General features: G+C 42.8%; 1 protein-coding gene across 1 annotated transcript in view; it reads right to left on the reverse strand.

Moving 5' to 3' along the window:
* ryr2a (ryanodine receptor 2a (cardiac)) overlaps positions 1 to 24807 on the reverse strand; it is a 707940-nt gene that overhangs the window by 152028 nt on the left and 531105 nt on the right. The window contains exons 57-64 of the mRNA XM_068045285.1: positions 19661 to 19736; positions 17505 to 17628; positions 14673 to 14788; positions 12206 to 12270; positions 10722 to 10843; positions 6640 to 6689; positions 5120 to 5180; positions 3836 to 4074 (exon numbers count right to left, since the gene is read on the reverse strand). Coding sequence (XP_067901386.1) covers positions 3836 to 4074; positions 5120 to 5180; positions 6640 to 6689; positions 10722 to 10843; positions 12206 to 12270; positions 14673 to 14788; positions 17505 to 17628; positions 19661 to 19736 — 853 coding nt within the window. The remainder of the gene's footprint in view (positions 1 to 3835; positions 4075 to 5119; positions 5181 to 6639; positions 6690 to 10721; positions 10844 to 12205; positions 12271 to 14672; positions 14789 to 17504; positions 17629 to 19660; positions 19737 to 24807) is intronic.

Below are 24807 nucleotides of genomic sequence, written 5' to 3' on the forward strand. Positions count from 1 at the left end.
TAACGGGGTTCGTCCAATACCAGCTTTTGTCTACAGCCCAGATTTATGATATTTTCCAACATACCTCCATGCCAACACTTAAACTATATTTACCTTTCTGCATGAGACTTATGCTCAGTATAGCATCAAGGTGAACTGGCACAGATTAAGGTGACTGTGCATTATTGCAAGTTAAGCTAACTGAATGTTAGCCAAAAAAAACCGAGTGTTAAACTGCATCATTTTGCAGATTTAAACTAACATTGTGTCTTCAAGCCCCTACATCAATTTCTCATACCAGCATCCATTTCTTTCTAGCTAACCCAAGAAAATACTGACTTATTCAAACAAACTACAAAATTGACAAACATCTTCATATCACATACAATATGACACATAATGTGCAAGAGATTTGGGAATTCAGAGTAAATAATTTATGGATCAATTTAGATAGATTAGGAAAATGGCTCCATCTTCAGCCTATCCTTCAATGCGCATAAATGCAGTATTATGTATTTGGGTTTTGGAAACTCCAAGCATTTATATGCAGTGCAGAAGAGCCCACCAAACATCACAGAGCAAGCTCGTTGATGATCCATCTCGGCCTCCTGCTGAAGTCCCCAGCATCACAGATGCCAGACTTCAGCCAATTCTATTCACTCCGCATGGTATCAAGAGACAACTAAAGGCACTGGATACTCCAAAGGCCATGGACCCTGACAATATTCTAGCAATAGTACTGAAAACCTGTGCTCAAGAACATGATGCGCCCCTAGCTAAGCTGTTCCAGTACAGCTACAACACTGGCATCTACATGGCAATGTGGAAATTTGCCCGGGTATGTCCTGTACACAAAAGGCAGGACAAGTCCAACCCGGCCAATTACCACCCCATCAGTCTAATCTCAATCATCAGTAAAGTGATGGAGGGTGTCATTGACAGTGCCATCAAGCAGCACTTGCTTCACAATAAGCTGCTCAGTGTCACTCAGTTTGGGTTCCGCCAGGGACACTCAGCTCCTGACTTCATTACAGCCTTGGTTCAAACATGGAAAAAAGAGCTGAACTCAAGAGGTGAGGTGAGAGTGACTGCCCTTGAAATCAAGGCAGCATTTGACCGAGTATGACATCAAGGAGCCTCAACAAAACTGAAGTCAATGGGAATCAGGGGGAAAGCTCTTTGCTGGTTGGAGTCATACCTAGCGCAAAGGAAGATGGTTGTGGTTGTTGGAGGTCAATCATCTCAGCTTCAGGATATCATTGCAGGAGTTCCTCAGGATAGTGTCCTAGGACCAACCATCTTCAGCTGCTTTATCAATGATGTTCCGTCAATCATAAGGTCAGAAGTGGGGATGCTCACTGATGATTGCAGTGTTCAGCACCATTCACGACTCCTCAGATACTGAAGCAGTCCGTGTAGAAATGCAGCAAGACCTGGACAATATCCAGGCTTGGGTTGATAAGTGACAAGTAACATTCGCGCCACACAAGTGCCAGGCAATGACCATCTCCAACAAGATAGAATCTAACCATCTCCCCCTTGACATTCAATGGCATTACGATCACTGAATCCCCCATGATCAACAGCCTAGGGGTTACCATTGACCAAAAACTGAACTGGAGTAGCCATATAAATACCGTGGCTACTAGAGCAGGTTAGAGGCTAGGAATCCTGCGATGAGTAACTCACCTCCTGATTCCCCAAAGCCTGTCCACCATCTACAAGGCACAAGTCAGGAGTGTGATGGAATACTCTCCACTTGCCTGGAATGGGCGCAGCTCCAACAACACTCAAGAAGCTAGACACCATCCAGGACAAAGCAGCCTGCTTGATTGGCACCCCATCTACAAACATTCACTCCCTCCACCACCAACGCACAGTGGTAGCAGTGTGTACCATCTACAAGATGCACTGCAGCAAAGCACCAAGGATCCTTAGACAGCACCTTCCAAACTGCGACCTCTACCACCTAGAAGGACAAGGGCAGCAAATGCATGGGAACACCACCACCTGCAAGTTCCCCTCCAAGCCACAAACCATCCTGACTTGGAACTATATTGTTGTTCCTTCACTGTCGCTGGGTCAAAATCCTGGAACTCCCTTCCTAACAGCACTGTGGGTGTACCTACCCCACATGGACTGCAGCAGTTCAAGAAGGCAGCTCACCACCACCTTCTCAAGGACAATTAGGGATGGGCAATAAATGCTGGCCTGGCCAGTGATGCCCACATCCCATGAATGAATTAAAAAAATGGTGCCCAAAAAGATTCACAAGCAGTATGATGAGGTCGCAGGGAAGGCACGATGATTGTATAGGAGAGTACAATATAAAACTAAGAATACCACATGGGCTGTACAGCCATAGTCAGAATATTGTGCCCATTTTTCATCTCTACACATGGTAGGCAATATAGAGACCCTGGAGAAAGTTCAGAGGAGGGTAATCAAAATGATAGCTAATCTTAGAACTCCTAATAGTAGGCTCGATGACTCTGGGCTATTTTCATTAAATAAATGCAGACTTAAAGGATATGATTGTGGTTTTATATTGATGAAGGGCTTAAATGTCTAGTGGAGAGGGTACTTCAATGCATAGAAATGGGAAAGCTGAGTGGCATACTGTTATATATCTTAGAATGTATTTATTTTCACAGAGTCATTGTCTTCTGGCATAAATTATCAAAGCATGTAATGTATATGAATCTGTGCAGTTCTTCAAAAGTGAGCTGGGGAGGTTATTTCTAGTTATAATGTGTAAGTATGGGGTCACTGTATTGAGACGCCTGAGCTACTGTAGCCCCCTGGAGCTTGCATGTTTGTGTTACTGCATTGGGTAGGCCTTTCTCAAATTGGTCACTTTTTCTTTACTGACTAATATCTCTCCCACAAGATTGAGTGATGGTGAGGGTAGGTTGGGGTCGGTGGGAGGGGGGGGTTGAGGGTGGTGCTTGATGGACCATATACCAGATGATCTTTTTGTCATTTTCATATGTTCTTATGTTTGCAAGTAAGCACTTAGACTGGATAACACAGCACTCACATGGAGTACTGGTATGGAGTATATGTCTGCAATTCCTTAACTCTTTATTTCTACCAACTCATTAGGGTTAGTGGCAAATAGAGGCTAGGTATTTCCCCATGACTGGAAATGCATGACTCTGGACTGTTTCCCTGCAGCCCACTTAAGATAGCATCAGTACAGTCCTGGGGAACCATCTTCCTGTGCTCTGAGCCAGGGAATAGTATGTTGTACCAGAAATATATAAACCAATTTTACATATGCATGTTCCCAGTGGTGAGCCTCATCTGCCAGGATTCTGCAACTGGGAATTGTGGAGTGCTTCCCATGATGTCTTGTTCCTTTAAAAATTCATGAAAAAATTTTGGGAAGCATACTATGATGCCTGGGCAAAATTCCTGCCTGGGGTATCCATTTATATCATTCTTGACTTCATGAACTTTGGATACTTTCTGTGATTGGAAAGCATCAAGAGCTACATAACTCATGAGACTGAGGTCACAGCACAAACCACATGAGTGAAACAAGAATTGATTACGGATGTCTCCTGAACCCTAAAATGCACTTATTGTCTTGAAACACTCCCAGTAATTCTTATTATACGTGGTAGATCTCTGAGGCAGTTTTGTAAGGCTCTTTTTTCCTAACAGCAAGTGCCTTAACAGGCAGTGAGAGCTAATGTGGCCCCTTCTGAAGACACACACTGAAGAATAGATGAATCATTGCAAGTTTATCACATGATAATCCACATTTAAATTACTAGAAAATAACAGGCAACATATGTTTGATTTATCATGCGGTTAATTGAAAATAATTTTTAAAAGAGTAGAAGCATACAGATCAGATCTTCTCCGAACTGGTGCTGTCCAATGTGTTCAAACAATGATGACAAGACTGGCAGCAGTGCCACTGTGGTGTAATTGATGATCTGGGTCACTCCCTTTGGCTGGATCCTTGTGTGAGTGAACTGACCCAGCTTAAGATTTTCAATAGTTTTTTCCAAATCCTCTGCTGCATTTTCAAAGAAGGCCCTTAAGGCCAGCTTAACAGACTCCAGGCCGGTCTTCATCACCGTTCTATGCAAAACAAGACAATCATTTAGAGCTGGTCAATGGGCAGTAACAGCTCACTGAGTTTTAATGACATACTAAAAATATCCTTTAGTGCTGCTTCTCCATTAAAAAAAAACCCTGTATATTATCTGTATGATTGTACAGTCACATCTAGGAGCCATTTATTTTCCCATCTCTGATTTTAATTTTGCTGCACACTAGTCCAACAAAACATCAAAAATATACACTGGAGTGATTAAGAGTTTGGGAGGGGGAAAGGAAGAGTTGTAGAATCACAATTTATCTCACCTTCTCCAATAATCTCACAAATTTAATTTCTGCAATTTGAAAGTGCACAAATTCAAGTTCCTTACAAAATTATTCTTTGGTGGGCTGGCATCTATTTTCACAGGATAGTACCTCCATAAGCATTTGTGCATAACTGCCTTCAAAATAATATTTACCACTGGAGTAATAAATGCAAGTTCACAGAAAGGATTTGCTTTTTAAACTGATGCCAGACAATCCACCTGTCAGTAAACATTCAGAAGCACAAGAGCATTTTGAATGCTTTGTTGAAGGGCATTCATTTAGTGTTAGCTCTCATGCTGCCTAAAATTATGAGATCCTTTCATTTGTGAATTGCTAGAAACAAAGAAAATAGTTTTAAAACATAAGGCAAGTATGAGATTGCCTCGAGTAAAAATCGCCCCCCACCCAAAACCTTTTCCAGCGAGACACATACTTCTAGCTGCGTGAGGCTCAGGTTCGAGTCTGGACACCCTAGCATAGTTAGGTATGGTTTACAATCCAGATGCACGTTCAAGTTTGCAATTGTCGGCCATTTTACACAATATACAATAATTTAGTGTGATCTGAAGTCTACTGCGGAGGTCCAGCTGTTGCTACTCCCCCTATCTCACAAGAGATGCGGGAACCAATTATAACTTGAAGCATACAAGAGGTGATCAGCAATTGTCTATTCTGACATCTCTTAGAGGTAGAGAGTAGCTATGCTGAGAATGTTATCATAAGTTTATCTAAACAAACACTGGATTAACTGGTTTACCTGGCATCCAAAGTTTGGCCCAATATGTGAAGGCAGTTTACAATTGACGCGGCATCATTCCCTGTATTAAAAAACAACATTGATTTACAATTGCTGGGCAAAATGGATTATGCTTTAGAGGACTGTCCAAAACCACTGCCAGCTATCGTAGTACCACTAGTTACATGGGCAACGAGTAATATTTGCCATAGAGCAAAATAGAGGCTAAATACATGGCAAATACCACAAATGGTAAGTCTGTACCTTCAGAGTTTTACTTACAAGTGCCAGCATGAGGAAGCTTTAGCCACAGTCGGAAAGAGGCATGCAGGTCAGTTTGCTTTGTTTTTTTAAAAACAATTAAAAAATATTATTTTTGGAAGGAATGCTCTCAGACCAATTTCTTCTGAACTTTGCCACATTTTGAAAGAGGCTGCACAGAGCATGAAAAGTTTAATTACCTGATTTTAGCTTTACATCAGTGACTGGACTTTCATGTGCCTCACCAGATCACGTAGCTGTGTTTTCAAATAGTCTCTTTACATTCAGATTAGAGTCTCCCCCTATATTTGTGGCTGGCAGTCGGGCTGCTCAAGGAGAAGTGCATGGGTAGGATTACAGTGGTCGTTCCCCAATTTTGCAACATAACTTTGGCAGAAAATCAGTGAAAAGCCTGGAGACATGGAGTAAATGGCAGTTTACAATGCCTCGCCATGGTTTCTGAATAAGTTATGGTGGGAGACTGGGGAAGCCCCTGTGAAAATTCTATGTGACCGGATCCTAAATTGTAACATAATTCTAACCATTATAAGAGGAGATACCTACACAATTATTGGTGGCCCTCCCTTGCCCTTCATTGCCACGTTTTATGGGTTTAGAGGGCACCTGGGAGCGTACATTTTCTATAGGCCTTTGTGCGGCTCTGATGTCACTATTTTCACCTAGTGATATCATTAGCAGGGTGTCCGGCCATCACTTTAATATGTCTAGCTTTCAAAGTACAGGCAGCCCATTATTAAACCACAATTAGTCATTTTGAACAGCCTCTGTTTAGACACTGCAAAGGAATGGACTATCATACATAGCTCGTGGGTTTTTTTTTGCTGAATATGTATACCAAATGAAACAGAAGACTGACATCTCCATGGGCACAAATATTTGAAAGACTGTAACACACGACAGTTGCCAACGGCATACAAACAAAAGCTTTTATCAATAAGAGAGATAAAATATCATGCTTTTTGTATGAATAGTTAAATGATGAATCTTAAATATTCCAGATTTTAAAGAACCATGGCAGGCAAGCAGACCAAAGATCAGTAAGCAAAACTGACAGTGATGGAACCAAAGGGCAAGGCACCATACCTATTGGAAGTGTCAGACTTGCTGGCAGAACAGGAAACTGAGGAAAGGAGACTGACATCCCGAAAAGCCAAACACAGTACATGCGAAACAGGTCGTGCAATAGGGCAAAGCACAAATCAAAACATGGTGAGAAAACAATATGGTGCTATGCTTCTATCACTCATGCTTTAGCTTACCAAACAGTGATATCCTATGTCTGACAAGCACTCCAAGTTTGCAGAAGAGGCTGAAGTGGAGAGAAGGAAGAACAGAGGGGGGAAAAAACAGAAGAAGGAAACGGCTGAAGTAAAAGCCTACCAAGTAATGTGACATCATGAAGAAAGAAGTCTTAAAAAAAACTGTCAGAACGACACAGCAAGGGGCCATCATAGAGCTGTAGGGGCAGGTTGCTACCTAGATTATGAGTCTGTAACACAAAGGTCTATAATATCTGCAAATCACTGGTAAAGCCAAGAGCAAAGCTTTTATTAAAGTGATACAAGCAGCTTCTATGTGTTAATCAAAATAGAAGTTCATTAAAGCAAAAGAGCACTTGTGGTTTTGCTAAAACATCAGTCAAATTTCACACAAAGTACACCGTAAAATTTGATCAGATACAGAAGTTCTTTCTTTGATATTTCTCCCCAACCCACACATTACCTTAATTTCTAATATCTTTCAGATTCACTGAACTCTCATCACACATCATTCTCTGACTGAGAGGCTGGGATGTGACCTGTTCCCAGCCCTCAACCATAATCCTATATTATCAGTTGCAAGAGGGAATGCCAACTGAAGCAGAACAACTTCATTTCTGGTTATCCCTGCATGCCTCCTTGATGATCTCCCAAGATCAAAACATCATTTGCAATATGAAGCCAAGTTGAATCCCTCTGCTAACACATTCATGTGAAATATGTGAAATAAAGCTCCTTCCCACTGACTTTTATTGACTAAAAACATTTGATGTTGAATTGATTTTCCAAATATATATTTATATATTCAAAATATGTTCTGGGTACTGCCTGTGTGGAGTTTGCAAGTTCTCCCTGTGTCTGCGTGGGTTTCCTCCGGGTGCTCCGGTTTCCTCCCACATGCCAAAGACTTGCAGGTTGATAGGTAAATTGGCCATTGTAAAAAAAATTGCCCCTAGTGTAGGTGGGTGGTAGGAGAATTGAGGGAGGGTGGGGATGTGAGAGGGAAAAATGGGATTTGTGTAGGATTAGTATAAGTGGGTGGTTGTTGGTCGGCGCAGACTCGGTGGGCCGAAGGGCCTGTTTCGGTGCTGTATCTCTCTATGACTCTATGTTATTTCTCCTTGTATATTAGTGAAGAGTTTCACTGCAGAAATTAAATGTCAATGTTCTAAAAGCACGACCGTTTAATTTGCTAAAATAAATAATGCAGTCTTTTTAAAGTAGAAGAAAAATATTTTCCACATCAGTCACTAAATTTATCTATTTTCCTCATAATATTTCTTCTGTTAAAATGATTCTGCATTTACCAAGTTCTCTCAATAGGTGGCAGTCTAATCACACAGTAAGTTAACACTCCCGCTGCTTGGATATGTAGGAGTTTATATTGCATCTTGTGATGTTAGTAAAAAGATTTACGCATTCATACCAAATCCCTTCATCCGATATTTAACAAAGTATTAGCCCATTCAACATAAACTGGATCATATCGTTATTTAAATAATGGGAAAAAGAAGTTTCTTTTGGTCCTTAATAATGTACACTGCAATATCAATCGAAAATGTAGATTGTTCTTTTATGCTAACTATGGGATTTTGCCTGGATAAATACTAATAGGTTTACTATCAAAAAAATCTGGATAAGAAACATCAATACAGATACTCTCTATAAATACTCCTCATAACTGAATAGTTAAATATAAGGATGGATTCATTACAGCTACACTTTCCAAAGCCAACTAAAAAATATCTGCTCATTTAGTTGAACCCATCAACATCTTAGTTTAAGATTAGGGTTTGAAAGGGTAGAAATGAATCAGATTTGTTGTCTGATTTGTCACCAATAACTGCCATAAATTACATATTATCTCCACCTTTGTTTAACTTGTATAAAAATGCCAAAAAAAATTTGCCATATTTTTCCAATCTCTCCAGTTAACCCTCTGGTTACCTTGTACTCTGCATCATCCTCAGCAAAGAGAGCAACCAGGAGCAGGTGATCTACTCACCTGGCTCTGCAAACCATATTCTACAAGACTGTTAATTTTTGCTCTTGTAAAGTACCTTGGAACATTGTTACTATGGTAATTGCATGTGTGTTGAGGCACGGTTGTTAAGAGTCTTATGCTTATGCCCCTGCTTTATTTGCTTAAAACCTATTACATTTCTAACCGTTGACAGTTCTGATGAAGGGTCACTGACCTGAAATGTTAACTCTGCTTCTCTCTCCACAGATGCTGCCAGACCTGCTGAGTATTTCCAGCATGTCTTGTTTCAGATTTCCAACATCTGCAGTATTTTGCTTTTATTTTATGCTTATGGTATTGGCCTAACAATCTAGAGATTGTAAATTCATAAACCCATCATTGCAAGTTGTAAATTTGAATTCAACAAATATCGTCATTCATGAGCTGTCCCAGAAAGCTGTTGGATTAATGCAAAAATCCATCTGGATTTTAGTTAAGGTTGGAGTACAACCAAACTGCAGCTGATATGTGGTGAAATCACCCAATTCACTGTTCTCCTTAGAAAAGAGGAGGTTGAGAGGAGAGTTGATATAGGTGTCCAAAATCATGAGGGGTCTCGAAAGAGTAGCTAGAGTGGAACAGGGAAGGGAACCTGCCACTCCTCCCCAGTTTGGCCCACATCTGTCTCTTAACACTTATGGCAATAAATACTGGGGCACTATTTCACTGGTACCAACAGTCCATTCTCCATATGTAAGCCTTGACAATGGGTGACAGCAGGCTGTTTGACCAGAGTGGGAATCATGGCTAAATCCAGTCCTCTTTGCAATTAACAACCACACATGGACCTCACAGCAGAGTCACAGGAGGACATTCAGGAGTAGGAGCTCTGACTGATTCCTTTCTCTCACTAGCCCGGAACTGTTAAGGTCAATGGGTAACCTCAGTGATCCCAACCATGCTCGACAAAAGCATGGATCAGAGTATAAGACATTACATTGATGTAGCACCCAATTGCCACCCAGGCTCCCTTCAAGTGAGACTCCTGCTTGGAAGCACTTCTCTTCAGGTACAGTGCTTCTAAGCAACCCTAGCTAAAGTGAACAAATGCAGAACAGACCAAAGATTAACCTGGAACATTTTTTCAGGAATTACACTGTGCAACTTTTTGTTACTTCACACCATCATAGAATAGTAACAGCACAGAAGGAGGCCATTTGGTCCATCGGGTCTGTGACAGCTCTCTGAAAGAACAACTCAGTTAGTCCCACTCTCCTGCCCTTTCCCTGTAGCCCTGCAAATTTTTTCTCTTCAGGTGCTTATTCAATTCCCTTTTGAAAGGCAAGATTGAATGTGCCTCCACCGCACTCTCAGGCAGTGCAGTCCAGATCCTAACCACTCGCTATTTAAAACAGTTTTTCCTCATGTCGCCGTTGCTTCTTTTGCCAACCACCTTAAATCAGTGCCCTCTGGTTCTCAATCCGCTCGCCAATGGGCACAGTTCCTCTCTATCTACTCTGTCGAGACCCCTCATGATTTTGCACACTTCTATCAAATCTCCTCTCAACCTTCTCTTCTCTAAGGAGAACAGTCAATTGGGTGATTTCACCATGTATCAGCTGCAGTTTGGTTGTACTGCAACCTAAACCAAAATCCTACTGTCACTTCTGCCTTTCAGAAGTGAGAAGGTCCATCGCCAAGTGAAAGAACACAGGAAGAGAGCAGTAAAGATGCACAGATAATGAGACACATCAGGGCTGTTTCGCCTCAACACCAGCCCACATTAAAGCTGGCCAAGGAGACTGCTAGATAAGATGCACTGCTGAACATCTTTCACACAGACTAAAACAGGATCAAACCCAGTTTCTCTATTCAGCATGAATAAAAATCAAGTCGAAACTGTGACATGTAAGGCTGGACCTGTGATCGTGCTGTGTTGGTTTAGTTAGTACAATTATGATATATTTCAATGCAGCTCTGCAATTATGAAATCGATTATCCACCTTTTCCTACATTAAAGTGACTTTGTTCTATGCTGTAATAATCACCAAATCACACTACAAAGTGTGACACATGATTTCCTCCCTACTCACAATGAAAAAGAGCATTCAAGCATTACCTTGTTACCATCTCCTTTTCCTTGTTTGATGCATGGCCCCCACTACTGAGAGGGCTACTTGCAGTAGACAGGAAATACAGGCGATGGTTCTTAAAATATTGATCAATTAAAGGAAGAACAACCTGTAAAAATGAACAACATTCAGTGTAAAGGCACGCAAGACAAATGTCCGTCAGCTTTTCACCAGAGGATAAAAGACCAAGATCACCTTCTACCATCCTGCTGCTCATATGATGCAACAACAACGGAGTTGTTGACTGATCAATCTCTATCACTTAGTCTACAACAGACCTAGACATGGGGTGAGAAAAACCCCAGGAGGGGAGGTCTATGGGAACCAAAGTTATTTGTTCCTCCCAAGCATGCTACACTTACCAAATGTCATGTCTCAAATATTGCACACTAAAATATTATTTTCTGAAAGAAATTGATCTAATTTTCTTCCAATATCTCCCTAGGGAATCTGTAGCATAGATTGACTACTCGCTCACTGAAGGACTGTTTCATATATGGATCATTTTGTGTTTTAGGATCAACTCCAAGTCCTGGACATAAAGTATATTGTGATTCCACCAGAGCAGAAGGTCTGATACTTGAGAGCATGAAATGATACACTGGTGACTCAGGAACCAGGAGTCATTTACTTTTAATTTCACAATTGGAAATGTTTGTTTAACCCCACTTTTTGGGGGAGGTATTTTATGGTCTTGACCAGAGGGCATTTAATTGGGCAGGATATTGGCGGGTGCAATTCCCACCACCTTCCCGACTCCACCCGATTAAGTCCACGGAGGGGAAGGCCTGCCCCGCCACCAACTGAGGCCCTTAACGAGCAATTAATGCCCAATCAAGGGTCTCTTGCCATCGCTGCTGGTATTAACCCAGTGACAGGCAAAACTGTTGCCACGCAGGCGCACGACATGCAAACCCATGCAGGGTTGTTTATGGTTTCCCCTGGGGGGGGGGTGTCTCTCGTTCAAAGGCATTCAGTGCCTGATCGAGGAACCCGGCATCTGGAAAGAGGGGAGCCTGCTGAAAGCCACCCCCCCCCGCCCTTGCTGCTGGCCCCCCTACACCCCCTCCTCTATGACCCCCACCCTACGAAACCCCTTCCGCCATCACCTAAATCTGGCCTGTGCCACTTTGTGTTCCTGGGCCTCCGGTGGGTGCCTTTCCAGCAGTAACCACCGCCTCTCTGGTAGCACTGCTGAGCAAAAAAGCTGCTGGCCTCTGATTGGCTGGCAGCACTTGATGGGCAGGACTTCCCACCCCTGAGGTCCTGATCCCGGCAAAGCCCTGCTGATGGCCTCTCAAGTGCCTGATTTGCTCGATATTCGGTGGGCCTTCCCCAAAGAGGGAAATGCCGGTCTCTCGCTGGCTCTTTAGCCAGTGGCCGAGAACCCCGTTGCTTCCATAAAATTCCTCTTTTAAGTTTATTTCTCACAAATATTTCACCAGCTCCTCTTCCTGTTAAAATATTGTACCTTAGCAAAGAACTTGACTTCCTGCTCATGCAGAAACTTTTCTCCTTTACTTGTGGAACAAAGATCTAGAAGCAAGGAGAAGACAGCATTTACAATGATAGGAATAAAACATTCATTACCCATTAAAAACGTACCCAAATAACAGAGTTTAGAACATGGAGTTGTGCAACATATTTTGTGTTGGGAAGTGGCACAAATAGACATAATGCTAATATTCAAGAATGCGCAGTGTGACTGGCACATAAACAACACTCTTCATTGTACCAGAAAAAAACAGAATGCAAGATTCACATTTTCTACAAAAAAAAATTACATTTGATGTGTCAGCCATGGCTAATTTGGTAGCAACTTTCGCCTCGAAGTCAGAAGGTTGTGGGTTCAAGTTCCACTCCAGAGACTTGAGCACAAAAATCTCGGCTGACACTTCAGTGCAGCTGAGGGAGTGCTGCGCTGTTGGAGGTGCCATCTTTTGGATGAGACATGAAACCAAGGTTCCATCAGCCCTCTCAGACGGACGTAAAAGATCCCACTGCACTATTTTGAGGAAGAGGAGTAGAATCATCCCCTTGTCCTGGCCAATATTTATCCCTCAATCAACATCACTAAAAGCAGATTACCTGGTCACCATCATATTGCTGTTTGTGGGAGCTTGCTGTGCACTAATTGACTGCTGCATTTCCTACATTACAACAGTGACTACATTTCAAAAAATACTTTGTTGGTTGTAAAGCACATTGTGACATCTGGCAGTCATGAAAGGCGCTATATCAATCCAAGTCTTTTTTCTATTTCGAAGAAGAGCTACGGAGTTCACCCCAGTGTTCTGGTCAATAATTATCCTTCAATTAACATCACAAAAACAGATGGTTATCTGGTCATTGTCACACTGTTATTTGCGGGAGTTTGTTGTGCACATATTGGTTGCCATATTTCCCACATTACAACAGTGACTACACTTCAAAAGCGCTTAATTGGCTGTAAAGGTCATGAAAAGCATTAGGTAAATGCAAGTCTTTATTTTATATTTTTAGAAAGGCACTTTTTTCTTTCTTGCCGTTCTCACTTATCTTTCTAGATCATGCATCATCTATGAAGGGGGAAGGGAAAGCTGGAGGAAAGAATCTGATCTAAACCAAAGCATTGGCCTGCGCCACTTTTTGACCAGTTTTTAGGATGTTCAAAATGGAGGCCCATAGTGGCCCTTCCTTCCAAAGTTCTGGGGTGTCTGGCTTCTAGTATGGCTCAGCTGAGGTGGAGATTCACCGTGTGGGTACAGACAAGTTATCCAGCTCCTTGCTGCAGTGTCTGGGATCCCCAACATAGTGTGCCAGCAAATAACCAGTAAGTAAGATACTGGGCTGGATTTTATGGGGTCTCCCTGAGGTGGGATCAATGGTGGGTGGGGGTGGGGTGGCAGTAGAATCGAGACGGGAGGCAGGAGGAGCAGGAGGCCCGTCGCTGCCCCGTCGCCAAGCAATTTTCACGGGGGTGAGATAGGCCGATGATGTTCTTCCTGCCCAGCGGTCGATTGAGACCCTTAAGTGGCCCATTAGTGGCCAATTAAGGGCCTCTTCCCATTGCCACTGAGATCTTACCAATGGCAGGGGGTGCCTCTGCCACGTGAGGAGGTCACCTTGTAAAATGAGACGCCCTGACTGCGGTCTTTCAGGGTGTGGAGGGGGGGGATCCCTCCTTCGTGCTGACCACCTCTGGGAACCACTTTATCCCCCCGGGGCCCCCTTCCCCCTGGATTGCATGACCACCACCTCCCACCCCTCGCTGGGGCCTTCTGGACTGGCCCCGACAACCCCGCCTCACCTATCTCTGTTCCAGGGTTCCAGCGCTGGGCCCAAGTCTGAGGCCTCTGCAGTATCAGCAGTGGCCACCCCTCCAGGTGGCGCTGCTGATACTGTCGAGCTGCTGGCCCTGTGATTGGCTGGCAGCTCTTGGAGGCAGGCTCACTGTCTTTACAGGGATGGGGATCCCGGCTGCAAAACCTAGAGGTTAAGAGACCGGAGGGTCGCTCCAGGGGGGCACGAAGAGGCCGAGGTGGGGTTCCCCCCACCTTTTCAGTCCAGTGCCCAGAGTCCCGCCTCCTCCACAAAATCCAACCTATTGTTTCAAATTGTGTTCAATTGGGTTTTGTCATCCTGTTTGCCTTCCTACACGAAGTTATAACTGGCATGAGAACTACACAAGGTAGGGTCTGCAATATTTTGAAAAATTACTTAATCAGTTACATAGAAGGACAAAGAATCCACAGCACAGGAACCGGCTATTCAGGCCAACTGGTCCACACCAGGGTTAATGCTCCACACAAGCCTCCTCCCACTACTCTTCACTTAACCTACACTGGTTCATCAAGAATTCTAGATCCTAAAAAATTCAAACATGAGAATGACAAGCAAACTTGGCATCCAAGATATGTGAATTTGACATGTTAATAGTATGTAAATATGCACTTTACCAAACTGCAGTATGTACTCATGAGCCTGATCAACATATTTGATGAGCTGCTGGAGGAAGCTGTAGGCAAATCGCTTTTCAATGGAAGGTGTATCCAACTCCATCTCTTTGAAACCCCTGGGGAAAAAAAGACCAGTGAGAATTCTCCTTCCTTGTTGTATAACCTTTTGTTTAAAATGTGTGGATCTAGCTAGGAAATATTCATTTCAAAAAGAGAACTAAAATCAGTTAAATTCTTAAAGGTTTCTCAACCGGAATTATTCATCAAGAAAGAGACATCAAAAGTCACAAGTCACAACAACGACCAGTTACAGAATTATCGAAGAACAAATAGAAAAAGGCAGCAAACGTAAGTGGCTTATTCTCATGTTACTAACACCCTATGGGTGCTAATTCAACAAGAATAACGGCAATATTTTATTGGAGGAAACTTCTGTTCATCCAATACTGGATGAGTGGAGTGGTTCGGAGAGGTGGTGCTGAGGTAGTCCTGGATGTCAGCAGCGTACATGTGGAACCTGACGTGTTTTCAGATGACGTTGCCAAGGAGCAAAATGCAGGTAAGAAATAGTAGGGGATCCTTTGGGAGCTAAATGGCATATAGAAAAGAGGCAGAGATATCTCAGGTTGGACTTTTTCCCTTTTTGCCCATAACATGTATATGTGTCAGGCTGGCAGATTGCAAGAAAACCACATTTGAAATGCATAGGAAATTCAAAATATGAAGACGCAGAGGTCACATAATTAAACCATTCTTTCCCATCATTTTTCAGCCATGGCCAAGAACAGCACCAGGTGTAAATCCCACCCATATATAACAGCTGTCCAGAGTTGCTTAGCACTAGGCTGTACTTAGCAATAAGAAGATTCACTAAACAGTTTTAAGGCCATTTCTGCACTGTTTTTCTTCATTTGTTTGTGCCTTTTACTTTGCTGACATTTGGGTTCTCATGAGCCTTTGTGGCAATTGGCGTAATTTTTGTTCACCCCCATATCATTATTGACATCATTGAGTTTTCCAATGGGAAGCATCCTATCTGATGTATTTGGAAGACGAAGAGGTGCCAGGTAGGTAAGGCTTCACAAGATGTACTCTATGCCCACCTTCTGTACCAGCAGAAAGTTGTGGCTATTGTTTTGATAGAGAATTGCTGCAGGTGGAGATTTTTATTCACAAAGGAAGCTGAGGAAACAGACCCAGTGGTGCCACTAAGATGTGTGAATGTCTAACTAACCATAACCCCTATCAGGGTATGCCATGCTTTCAGTAGTACTGCATGGAAGAAGCCAAGCCAGGACAATTAATAGCCAGCTTAGCCTGATTGTTCAGACTGCCAAGATGCCATCAACCATACCTGCAGTCATTGCCATATTTACTGGACAACAACTACATCTGTGCCACCTGTTGCTAAAACATCTGCATCGACCATGTAGCACAGGGCTGGTACATTCAGTGACAGTCACCATCAGATGTGGGCTCAGTTCTGCCTCCAACTCCTTCCTCACATCCTATAATACAGACTTATAGGGCTAGTGTAATAGAGCAGCACAAACAGCAACCCTTCTTGCACTCACCTCATGCAGTTCCACTTTACTTCAGCAGCCATGAAACAGGGAGTCAGGTGCTGGGCCACTCTGTTACTTTGCTGCAGATTCATGCTTGTGCATTTAGTTTCCTTTCTCTTTATTCTTGCCCACTTACTTCTAGATCTATAACCTGTTTCAGTTTGTCTTTTGAATAACATTAGTTAAATTATTGACCTATATTTTCCTTGCAACGGAAAGAAGAGCACCTTCACAGTAAAGTACCAGAAAATCCCCAGCACAATCAAGAAAAAGATCCATTGAGATAGGTAACAACCGCAAAGTGGGTGAATTTCCTTCAACTTCTTCCGCTCTGTTGCTGTAATATTGCAGAAATCCTGTTTGAGCATAAAGGGAGTTCCCGCTGAATTTACGGTGGTGGAGCACAAGAGGCTCCGAGGAAATTCCCAGCCAAAATATTTCAGGAATTATTCCTGATCTCATCTGGAAGATGGCATTTTATAGTCTTCGCAAGGTTACCTCAAAAAGGGAGATTCTTTTCTACATTTTTGAAATGTGCATCTGGTTATTTAGAGCTTCCACATTGTTGACATTTTTCAAAGAGTTAACTTCTGACATTTTTTTCAAAATAGGAAATCTATTTGTCATTTTCGCCCAAACATGTGTCGCACTACTCAGTACAGACTTTCAAAACCTGAAACTCACTGAAAACATGCCTAACTTATCTGAACGCCAAAGAATAAGCAGCCCAGAGCTACCCTCCTTGGTTGAGATTTTGTGTTTTTCATCACTCTCCTTATTTATTCCACTTTTTTTGTAGTTCTGTCCTGTTGTATTCTATCTCTGATATAAAAACGACAGGCTGGAAAAGTATCCCGCAGTCTTCATCTGTATCGCTTGATGAACATCCATGACAAAGTGCACAAGAGGGGCCCAAGATGTTGCTCCCAACAAGGCTTCTGCTCAGCACCACCTCTCTACCAAAAACAGCATGGCTGCAATTGGTAGGCTAGAAAATCATACCCTTCCCTTTGCTTGGCACAGCATGCTGGATGTTCCGTATCACCGTAACATCATCTCATTTACATAATTTTGTAAGCAATACAAAAATATGTACTGTCATTTGCTCCCAATTGATAACTTTTACAATTGCCTTTTAGTAAAGAATCGAACTTTGATTTATTTTTTCACTTTTTTAAAATTCATCTCACTAATAAGTGATTAGCTCATAAATAAGTTAGTGGACTGCATCTAAAGCTATTGCCCTCCTCATGCTGGACACTAATACCTTGAGACTGCATAGCCATTGATCTGAAGAAACTTCAGGATTTCCTGTGCTTTCTCTCGGTCTCTGGCCTTCTCTTTCGCTGTCAGTGTATCGTAGGGTACCAATAAAGGGTGGTTTCCTCCTCCTGAGGGTACAATAGCAACCACAGACATCAAAAATAATAAGTGGCATTTCATAATAATGTTCTTTGGTCACATTCGGTGGAATTTCGCTTCCAGGCTAAGTGGTTGAGGCAGAAAATCTGTCAACATTCAAGATTAGTTTGGATAACAGGATGAAGGGATGGGAATATGGGAATGGGGTGGGTAAATGTGATTAGAACTATTTGCTCATGCAGACACTAAATGTTGACATGGACTGGTTGAGCCAAATGGCCTATTTCTGTATTGTCACCGCTATGTATGTAAAATGTCAACCTTTCTTTTGCCAAAGGGAAAAGGGAAGAGGTCTACTTGCAGAAGCAATTTACATCTCTGCTCAATAAAATATTTAAATAGTATTACCCATCTGAAGAATAACTGATGATGTTTAAAGTGACAGTTGTCAATACAGCGTGTGTGAGCCTTTGGTAATCCACATAGAGAATCCCCGATTTTAATCAGGCTGTAAGTAGGGGAACCTGAGAAGAGACGCGATACTTCCTCAGAGGGGAAAAGAGAACCCCAGTGAACAAGTCAAATAGGTCCAACTCTCACGTATGTCCTAACAATTAGTTCTCGAGCGAGGCACTGACAAAGGCCTGGGAGTTGACTTTGTGTCATTGTCTGAACTAGGAAAGGTACAAACTGCGATGGAATAAGAAAATGGGGGGAAAAAGGAGAGAGACAAAAATATAATAAACTATAAAATGGCAGGTGTAATCTGATGTAATCAGAAGTCCTCGTGGGCCTTTTTTTAGGGGGTTTTATGTTTCTGGTGGTCACCCATTTTACACTGTGCCTGATTTGACTTTCTATTGACTTCAATTGAAAGTAAAATCAGGTGAGATAGAAACAGGTAGCCTATCCAATCCTAATAATTAGCCGGCAGGTGGGTTCTGTTAAAATTCCCTCTAATGTATCATTGTTGGCGCCAAAGAGCAACCATTGGAGACTGTTTGGCCAATGATGGTCCTAATAAGGACTGGTGACACAATGATAAGTAATGACGAGGTCATCATCTGGGTATCGCTTACTCTGCACTCTGGTAGCAATAGAAAATCATCTTCTGAAACCCTGCTATTAGGGAATAAGCAGCTAAATGTTTAGACTAGCACGGCAATACGAAAGGTCATTGACCTGAACCTTTAACCCTATCTTCCACCCTTCCCAAATGTTGCATCATCTGCTGCGCGTTTCTAGCATTTTCTGTTTGTGTAACAAATTCACACTGAAAACTCAGTGAAGAGCAGTGCTGTTACCTTTATCCATAACAAATGTTTCACCAGTGCAGCGACATATAATAAACCAAAAGATAAGAAAATAACACATAAAACTGATTTGCTGTATTGGGGGAAAGAAAAAACTGGAGACAGACTTCTGACTGCTCTCTCACATCTCTTAGCAGGTTGTTTACACTGGCACAGCTGGAGATCTGCGATTAGATCACTAGCGCACCGGGGAGAGACTCAACTGGAGAAGAGGAGGAGCAAAATAGCTGAAAAATAGAAGGCTGTCTAAAAAAACAGAAACAGAGTAGAGGTTTATACTCGTGGAAGAAAAAAAATAATACAATTAGTCAATGTATCATGATCAGAAGCAAGAAGATGATCGTCTCCCCGAAAGAAATTACTCTAATAATTTATGATTCACAGGCTATTTCTCTGTTGATACTGAAAGGCTGAGTAGTTTGGTGACCATTTTGTGGGTCTTTTTTGTTTTCATCAAGAAATGCAGATGAAACTTTATGATGATGTTGCAAGATGGGCCATTCCAGAATTTCACAATCAGTAGAGAAGCATCAAATCAGATCCACTTAACAGGAGCAAAGCAGAAATACCCATTGAATCTTGACTAAATCATTGAATAGGAATCCAGCACTCTGCCACAAAATTTGCCAATCTACCTCTTCCTTTAAGCATACTTTTAAAATAATCAAAATGAAATTTCAGTAGTTAGAACCCAATAGGTTCCAGCAATCTAATGGTAACCTAATGATAATGTAACATGTACCGTTACCTTTAACTTCCAATTCATTTTTCTTCTTCTTAGCCCAGATATTATGATAGTTCTCAGCTAAAAGCTCTGCCATTGCCTGAAATAAATTGCAAAGAAATACAGTCACCACCTTTTTAAAATATTTTAAACTGTGAAAAATAATTTCTGGAGAAGCAGCAGCTACAACATGGATCATTTACTGATCAAACTCAGTGCCTAAATTACGCATCTCTGAATAAGGAAGAACATATCTGCATGTTAGGATGAGAGGGCTTTCCAATGATGAGATACTGACTAGAAATGGCCTATATTCTCTGGAATTTAGAAGAATTAAAGGTGAAATGTATAAAATTCTTAGAGAGCGTGACAGGGTAAATGCTAAGAGACTGTTTTCTCTGGCTGGAGAGTCTAAAACTAGGGATCATATTCTCAGGATAAGGGATTGTTCATTTAGAACTGAGATGAAGAATTTTCTTCACTCAGAGGGTTGAGAGTCTTTGGAATTCGTTACACCAGAAAGCTGTGGATATTCAGTCGATGACTATATTCAAGGTTGAGATTGATAGACTTTTAGGCATTCAGGGAATCAAGAGATATGGAGATAAGGCAGGAAAATGCAGTTGATGTAGAAGCTCAGCCATGATCTTACTGAATGGTGATGTCGTCTCAAGGAGCCATTTGGCCTAGTCCAGCTCTTCGTTCTTATTTTTTTTTTTACAAGAAACTTTCTCTTTCTCATCCAATAAACAGAGTGGCATGGCTAATAAATCACAGTGCTTTACTGATAGTACATATTTTGACACTAACTGTATATTTTTCAAACAGTGCACCCCCGATTTTAACTCAAGGTAGGTGGGTAGAAGTGCCAGTTTATAACTCTCCCGCTGCTCCCGAAGTGAGGCCTAGGCTATTTTAACTCCTGGGCATCATTTAAATCCCACCAGCAATTAACTTATTGCAGTACAAGTTACCATATTCAAACAACTTCTAAATAGAATCACATCAAGTATCAATAAATATGCACAACCTCCTTAAGAGATACTAGAAATACCACATTATCCTCACAAGTGTGCTGATTCATTAAAATGTAAATATCCTAAGCGTTATAGAGCTAAAGAAGCCCACTATCTATTTAGCATTTGAAAGTTTGCCTTTTTAGGTGAGTAAGTATGGTAAGGCAAAATACAGAGTGGTTCTTCTTACCACAGAGATCTCTGGGCTCATTTTCATCTCATTACCGCCCCAGTTATGTCTATTAATGAGCGGTAGCTGCAGGAAAATTTCAAGAGAAAAAACATGCCAATTTACCAACTGAGGCTCACTCATTCCAATTTTTGGGAAGATCTCAATTTAAGCAGCCAATGGCCAAATTAATATACTTAAATTGAGGTCAGGTGACACACTTTAAGACCACGGCACAATCTTTGCGTCATCAGCATTGCCATTGATACTCTCTCAACCCGCTTACAAATCATGAGTAATACAAGTCAGGTGGTGGCCATCTGCAGTGTTACTTAAAGGTAACCTGGTCTTGCCGTAACAGGGTTTAATTTTAAACACACCGGGCTGGATTTTACATCAGGTGGATGGGAACTGGCCACCGACATAAAAGTTGGTAGTGAACCTGCTTCTGCCTGGCCCGGGGATCCATCCTGCATTTAATGGGTCCCTGGGCTTTAATTGTTCCGAGGTGGGACTTCAACCTGCTTGAGGGAGGAACTCCCGTCTCATTGAGCTGCTGCCAATCTTTGAGCTGGCAGCTCTTAGTCCCAGCAGCGCGACCAGGAGCAGTGGCCACTGCTACGGCTGCAGCCCAGCTGAGGACATGGAGGCAGTTCAGATACGTTAGGGTTGTCTCGCTGGGGTAATCAGTCAGGTTTCACTGGGTGGCCTTTCACATCTCCTGGACACCCGTTTGCCACAAGTAAAATCCCTGTGGAAGCGGGCGAAGACCCTTAAATGGCCGTCAAGTGGCCACTTAAGGGCTTTGATTGGGTTGGGCTGGGCGGCCCATTTCTCCCCCACCACTGCCAACATAAAGTGGGTCGGAGGCAGGTCGGCTAGGCCTTCCGCTCAATCTTACGCCACTCCCTGCCACCATCCGGCTCATTGGGGTGTCATAAAATTCCGGCCATCATGTTTTTAGTTACCCCTTGGGAAGTGGGCACTTTCCAATTATAAGGCAAAGAAACCAGCACAAACAGGCTTTCTTAGATTTAAAGAAAGGTTGAAATTTATTAAACTTAAACTCTAATTCGGTTAACGCCTACGGATACATGACGCGCCCACACTAGCATGCATACGCGATACACACATGCAGATAGAGACAAAAAAGAGCCGAAGAAAATAAAGTGGAAAAGTTTGAGGCGATCTCTGAAGAGGATTTTTGTTCCGGTTCTTTAAGCTCACTGTAGAATCCTTGATTGTAGGTGGATCTTGCTCTTCGTTGGGGCCCAGTATTCTTCTTAAACCTTGTTCGCTGTGGGAGACCTTTCTCTCTTGGGGTTCATGCGTCTTCAGTGGATTTGGAGCTCCGTGAGAAAGAAAGGGACAGCCAGACAGGAGAGGTCTTCTGCAGTCCAGGAATATACTGCAGTCTCCCTGTTCAAAACTCTTTGTACAATTTAGAAAAACCAGGTGGCCAAGCAGGCTAGCCACGTGACCAGCTGGTCTGACCACGTCTGTTTGTGGATTCGGCCATCCCAGCAGTCATCCTGAAATCTGAGCTCCCTTACCTTCAATGTCTGGTGCTCAAAGTCCATTGGGGGTTAAATTAGATAAGGGAAGATTTGGGTGTACTTGTACAAGGAACACAAAGGTCAGCAAGCAGGTACAGTGAACAATTAGCAAGGCAAATGGCACGTTGGCCTTTATTGCAAGGGTATTGGAGTAAAAGAATAAAGAAATCTTGTTACAATTGTATGGGACTTTGATGAGACCACACCTGGACTGTGTGCAATTTTGGTCTCCATGTTTAAGTAAGGATGGATATACTTGCATTGGAGGCAGTACAGCGAAGGTTCACTAGATTGGCCCCTGGGATGAGAGGGTTGTCCGATGATGAGAAGCTGAGTAAACTGGGTCTATATTCTATGAGATTTAGAAAAATGAGAGGTAATCTCATTGAAATATTCAAGATTTAGAAGGGGCTTGACAGAGTAGGTAGTGAGACACTGGGCTGGATTTTACAGCCCCCCTCCAGACGTCGGGGGTCATGATGGGGGCTGCAAAATGCTTGCGGCGATGAGGCCTCATGGTGACCCCCCCCCCCCCACCCAACCTGGCAACGGGAGCCAAATCACATTGGTAAAAATATTTTAAATTAGCGATTAAATGACCAACCCACTCCCACTGTCCATCCCAGAGCAAAATTAGTGCCGGTGGCTGGCACTCCCACGCCTTCGGGTCCCCGTCTGGGGATCCAAGGTGTGACACTGGTGGGGAGGAGGGAGCAGGTATGTTTGTCAATGCAGTGGTGGGGGAGCGTGGTAAATAGTGGGAAGGAGTAAAGATTAAAGTGTGTGAACTTTGAGGGGGGTGAGGTCAGGTGGGCAGAGGAAGTGTTTTTGGGGTGGGGAGGGGTCAAGTAATTAATTACATGGTTGCTGGGGGGGGTGGGAGAGAGCCAAATTAAATGGTTTCAAAATTTTTTTCAAAATCTCTCTTTAGAAATTTAAATGAAATGGAAGGGCTGGAAGCTCTTTAAAAATGGCGTTGGTGCCTGGTGCCATTGCTGGGGATGGCCCGCCCGCCCCCTCCATGTCATCGGGTCTGACCTTTAATGAACTGCCATAGGGAGCTCCGAGGCGAAACACTGGTGGGGAGGGGAGAGGAGTCAAATTATCAGGGCAGTGGGGGAGCGGGCAAAACAATCCTTATCGACTGTGGGGATGGTGGCCACCCCCTCTACATCTTCGGGGGGCAGCCGTTCCGCCCCCTGCATTTAAATGAGCCCCATGCGTAATATAGTGGAGGCTCTGCAGCAGCACTTCTGTGTCGGAAGACTTCAAAGCGCGCCGGTGATAAAATTCAGCCCATGGTCTCACAGGGAATCATGGGATATAGGGAGTTGGTGGGAAAGTGGAGTTGAAGCCCAAGATCAGCCATAATCATATTGAATGGTGGAGCAAGCTCAATGGGCCATATGGTCTACTCTTGCTCCTAGTTCTTAAGTTCTTAACAACAGATATCAGCAACATCTATCTGTCTGCAATTCATGCTTGCAAGAAGCAGGTGACTGATATCATGTTTGGTAAAACAAACACCTTCATCACTTTCCCCACAAACAACCGGAAACGTGAAGATAGGGGTTCTGGGGTTCATGCAGCTTTCAGCTGTTCCCCTTGGTCCAGGGTTTCATTGTCTGCACACACCTTGCCCTGCAGGCTATTTTAGATAGTTGCACTGCTTCCATGAATCACTCCCAAAAAAAATCAAAATGGGCATCTTTCTGCCCATCTCTATTCTGGTTATAGGGAATGAGGAAGTAGAGGATCAGCAATAAGCAAAAGGGCCACATGGAGCGGCAGCTCCAGGGAAACCAAATCCGATTAGTTTCTTAATAGAGAGAGACAGGAACGGTGCAGGAGCACACAAATCACTAAAACCAATGGGGAAAGGTGCAAACAATAATCAAAAAAGTGGCCTTTATCTCAATTGGGTTGGAATACAAAAGTGAGGAAGTTATGCTTCAGTGTACAGAGCCATGGTCAAACCCCATCAGGAGTACTGCATTCAGTTTTAGGCACCACACTCCAGGAAAGATATATAGCCCTTGCTGGGTGTGCAGTGCAAATTCACGAGAATGTAACCAGGAGATAAAAAGAAAAATTTTGCACAGATTGCATAAACTTGCCTTGCATTACCTTGAGTTTTGACGGTCAAGGGGTGATCGAGATGTTTAAAATTACAAAAGAAACTGAAGATGCAGCAGATATAAAGAAGTGATTTCCTCTGGTGGGGGATTCCAGAACAAAGGGCATAATCTTAAAACTAGAAGTAGGCCAGTTAGGAGTGAAATCAGGCAGCACATTTCAATTGGAAGGGTAATGGAACTCTGAAATTCCCTCCCAATAACGGGAAAGAGCAAGACTAATTGGAGAGCTAGTTTCAAACGCTGGCATAGGCACAATGGGTGAATGGCCTCTTTCTGTGCTGTATGATTCCAT

Source organism: Heterodontus francisci, chromosome 13, assembly GCF_036365525.1.
Source record: "Heterodontus francisci isolate sHetFra1 chromosome 13, sHetFra1.hap1, whole genome shotgun sequence".
NCBI lineage: Eukaryota > Metazoa > Chordata > Chondrichthyes > Heterodontiformes > Heterodontidae > Heterodontus > Heterodontus francisci.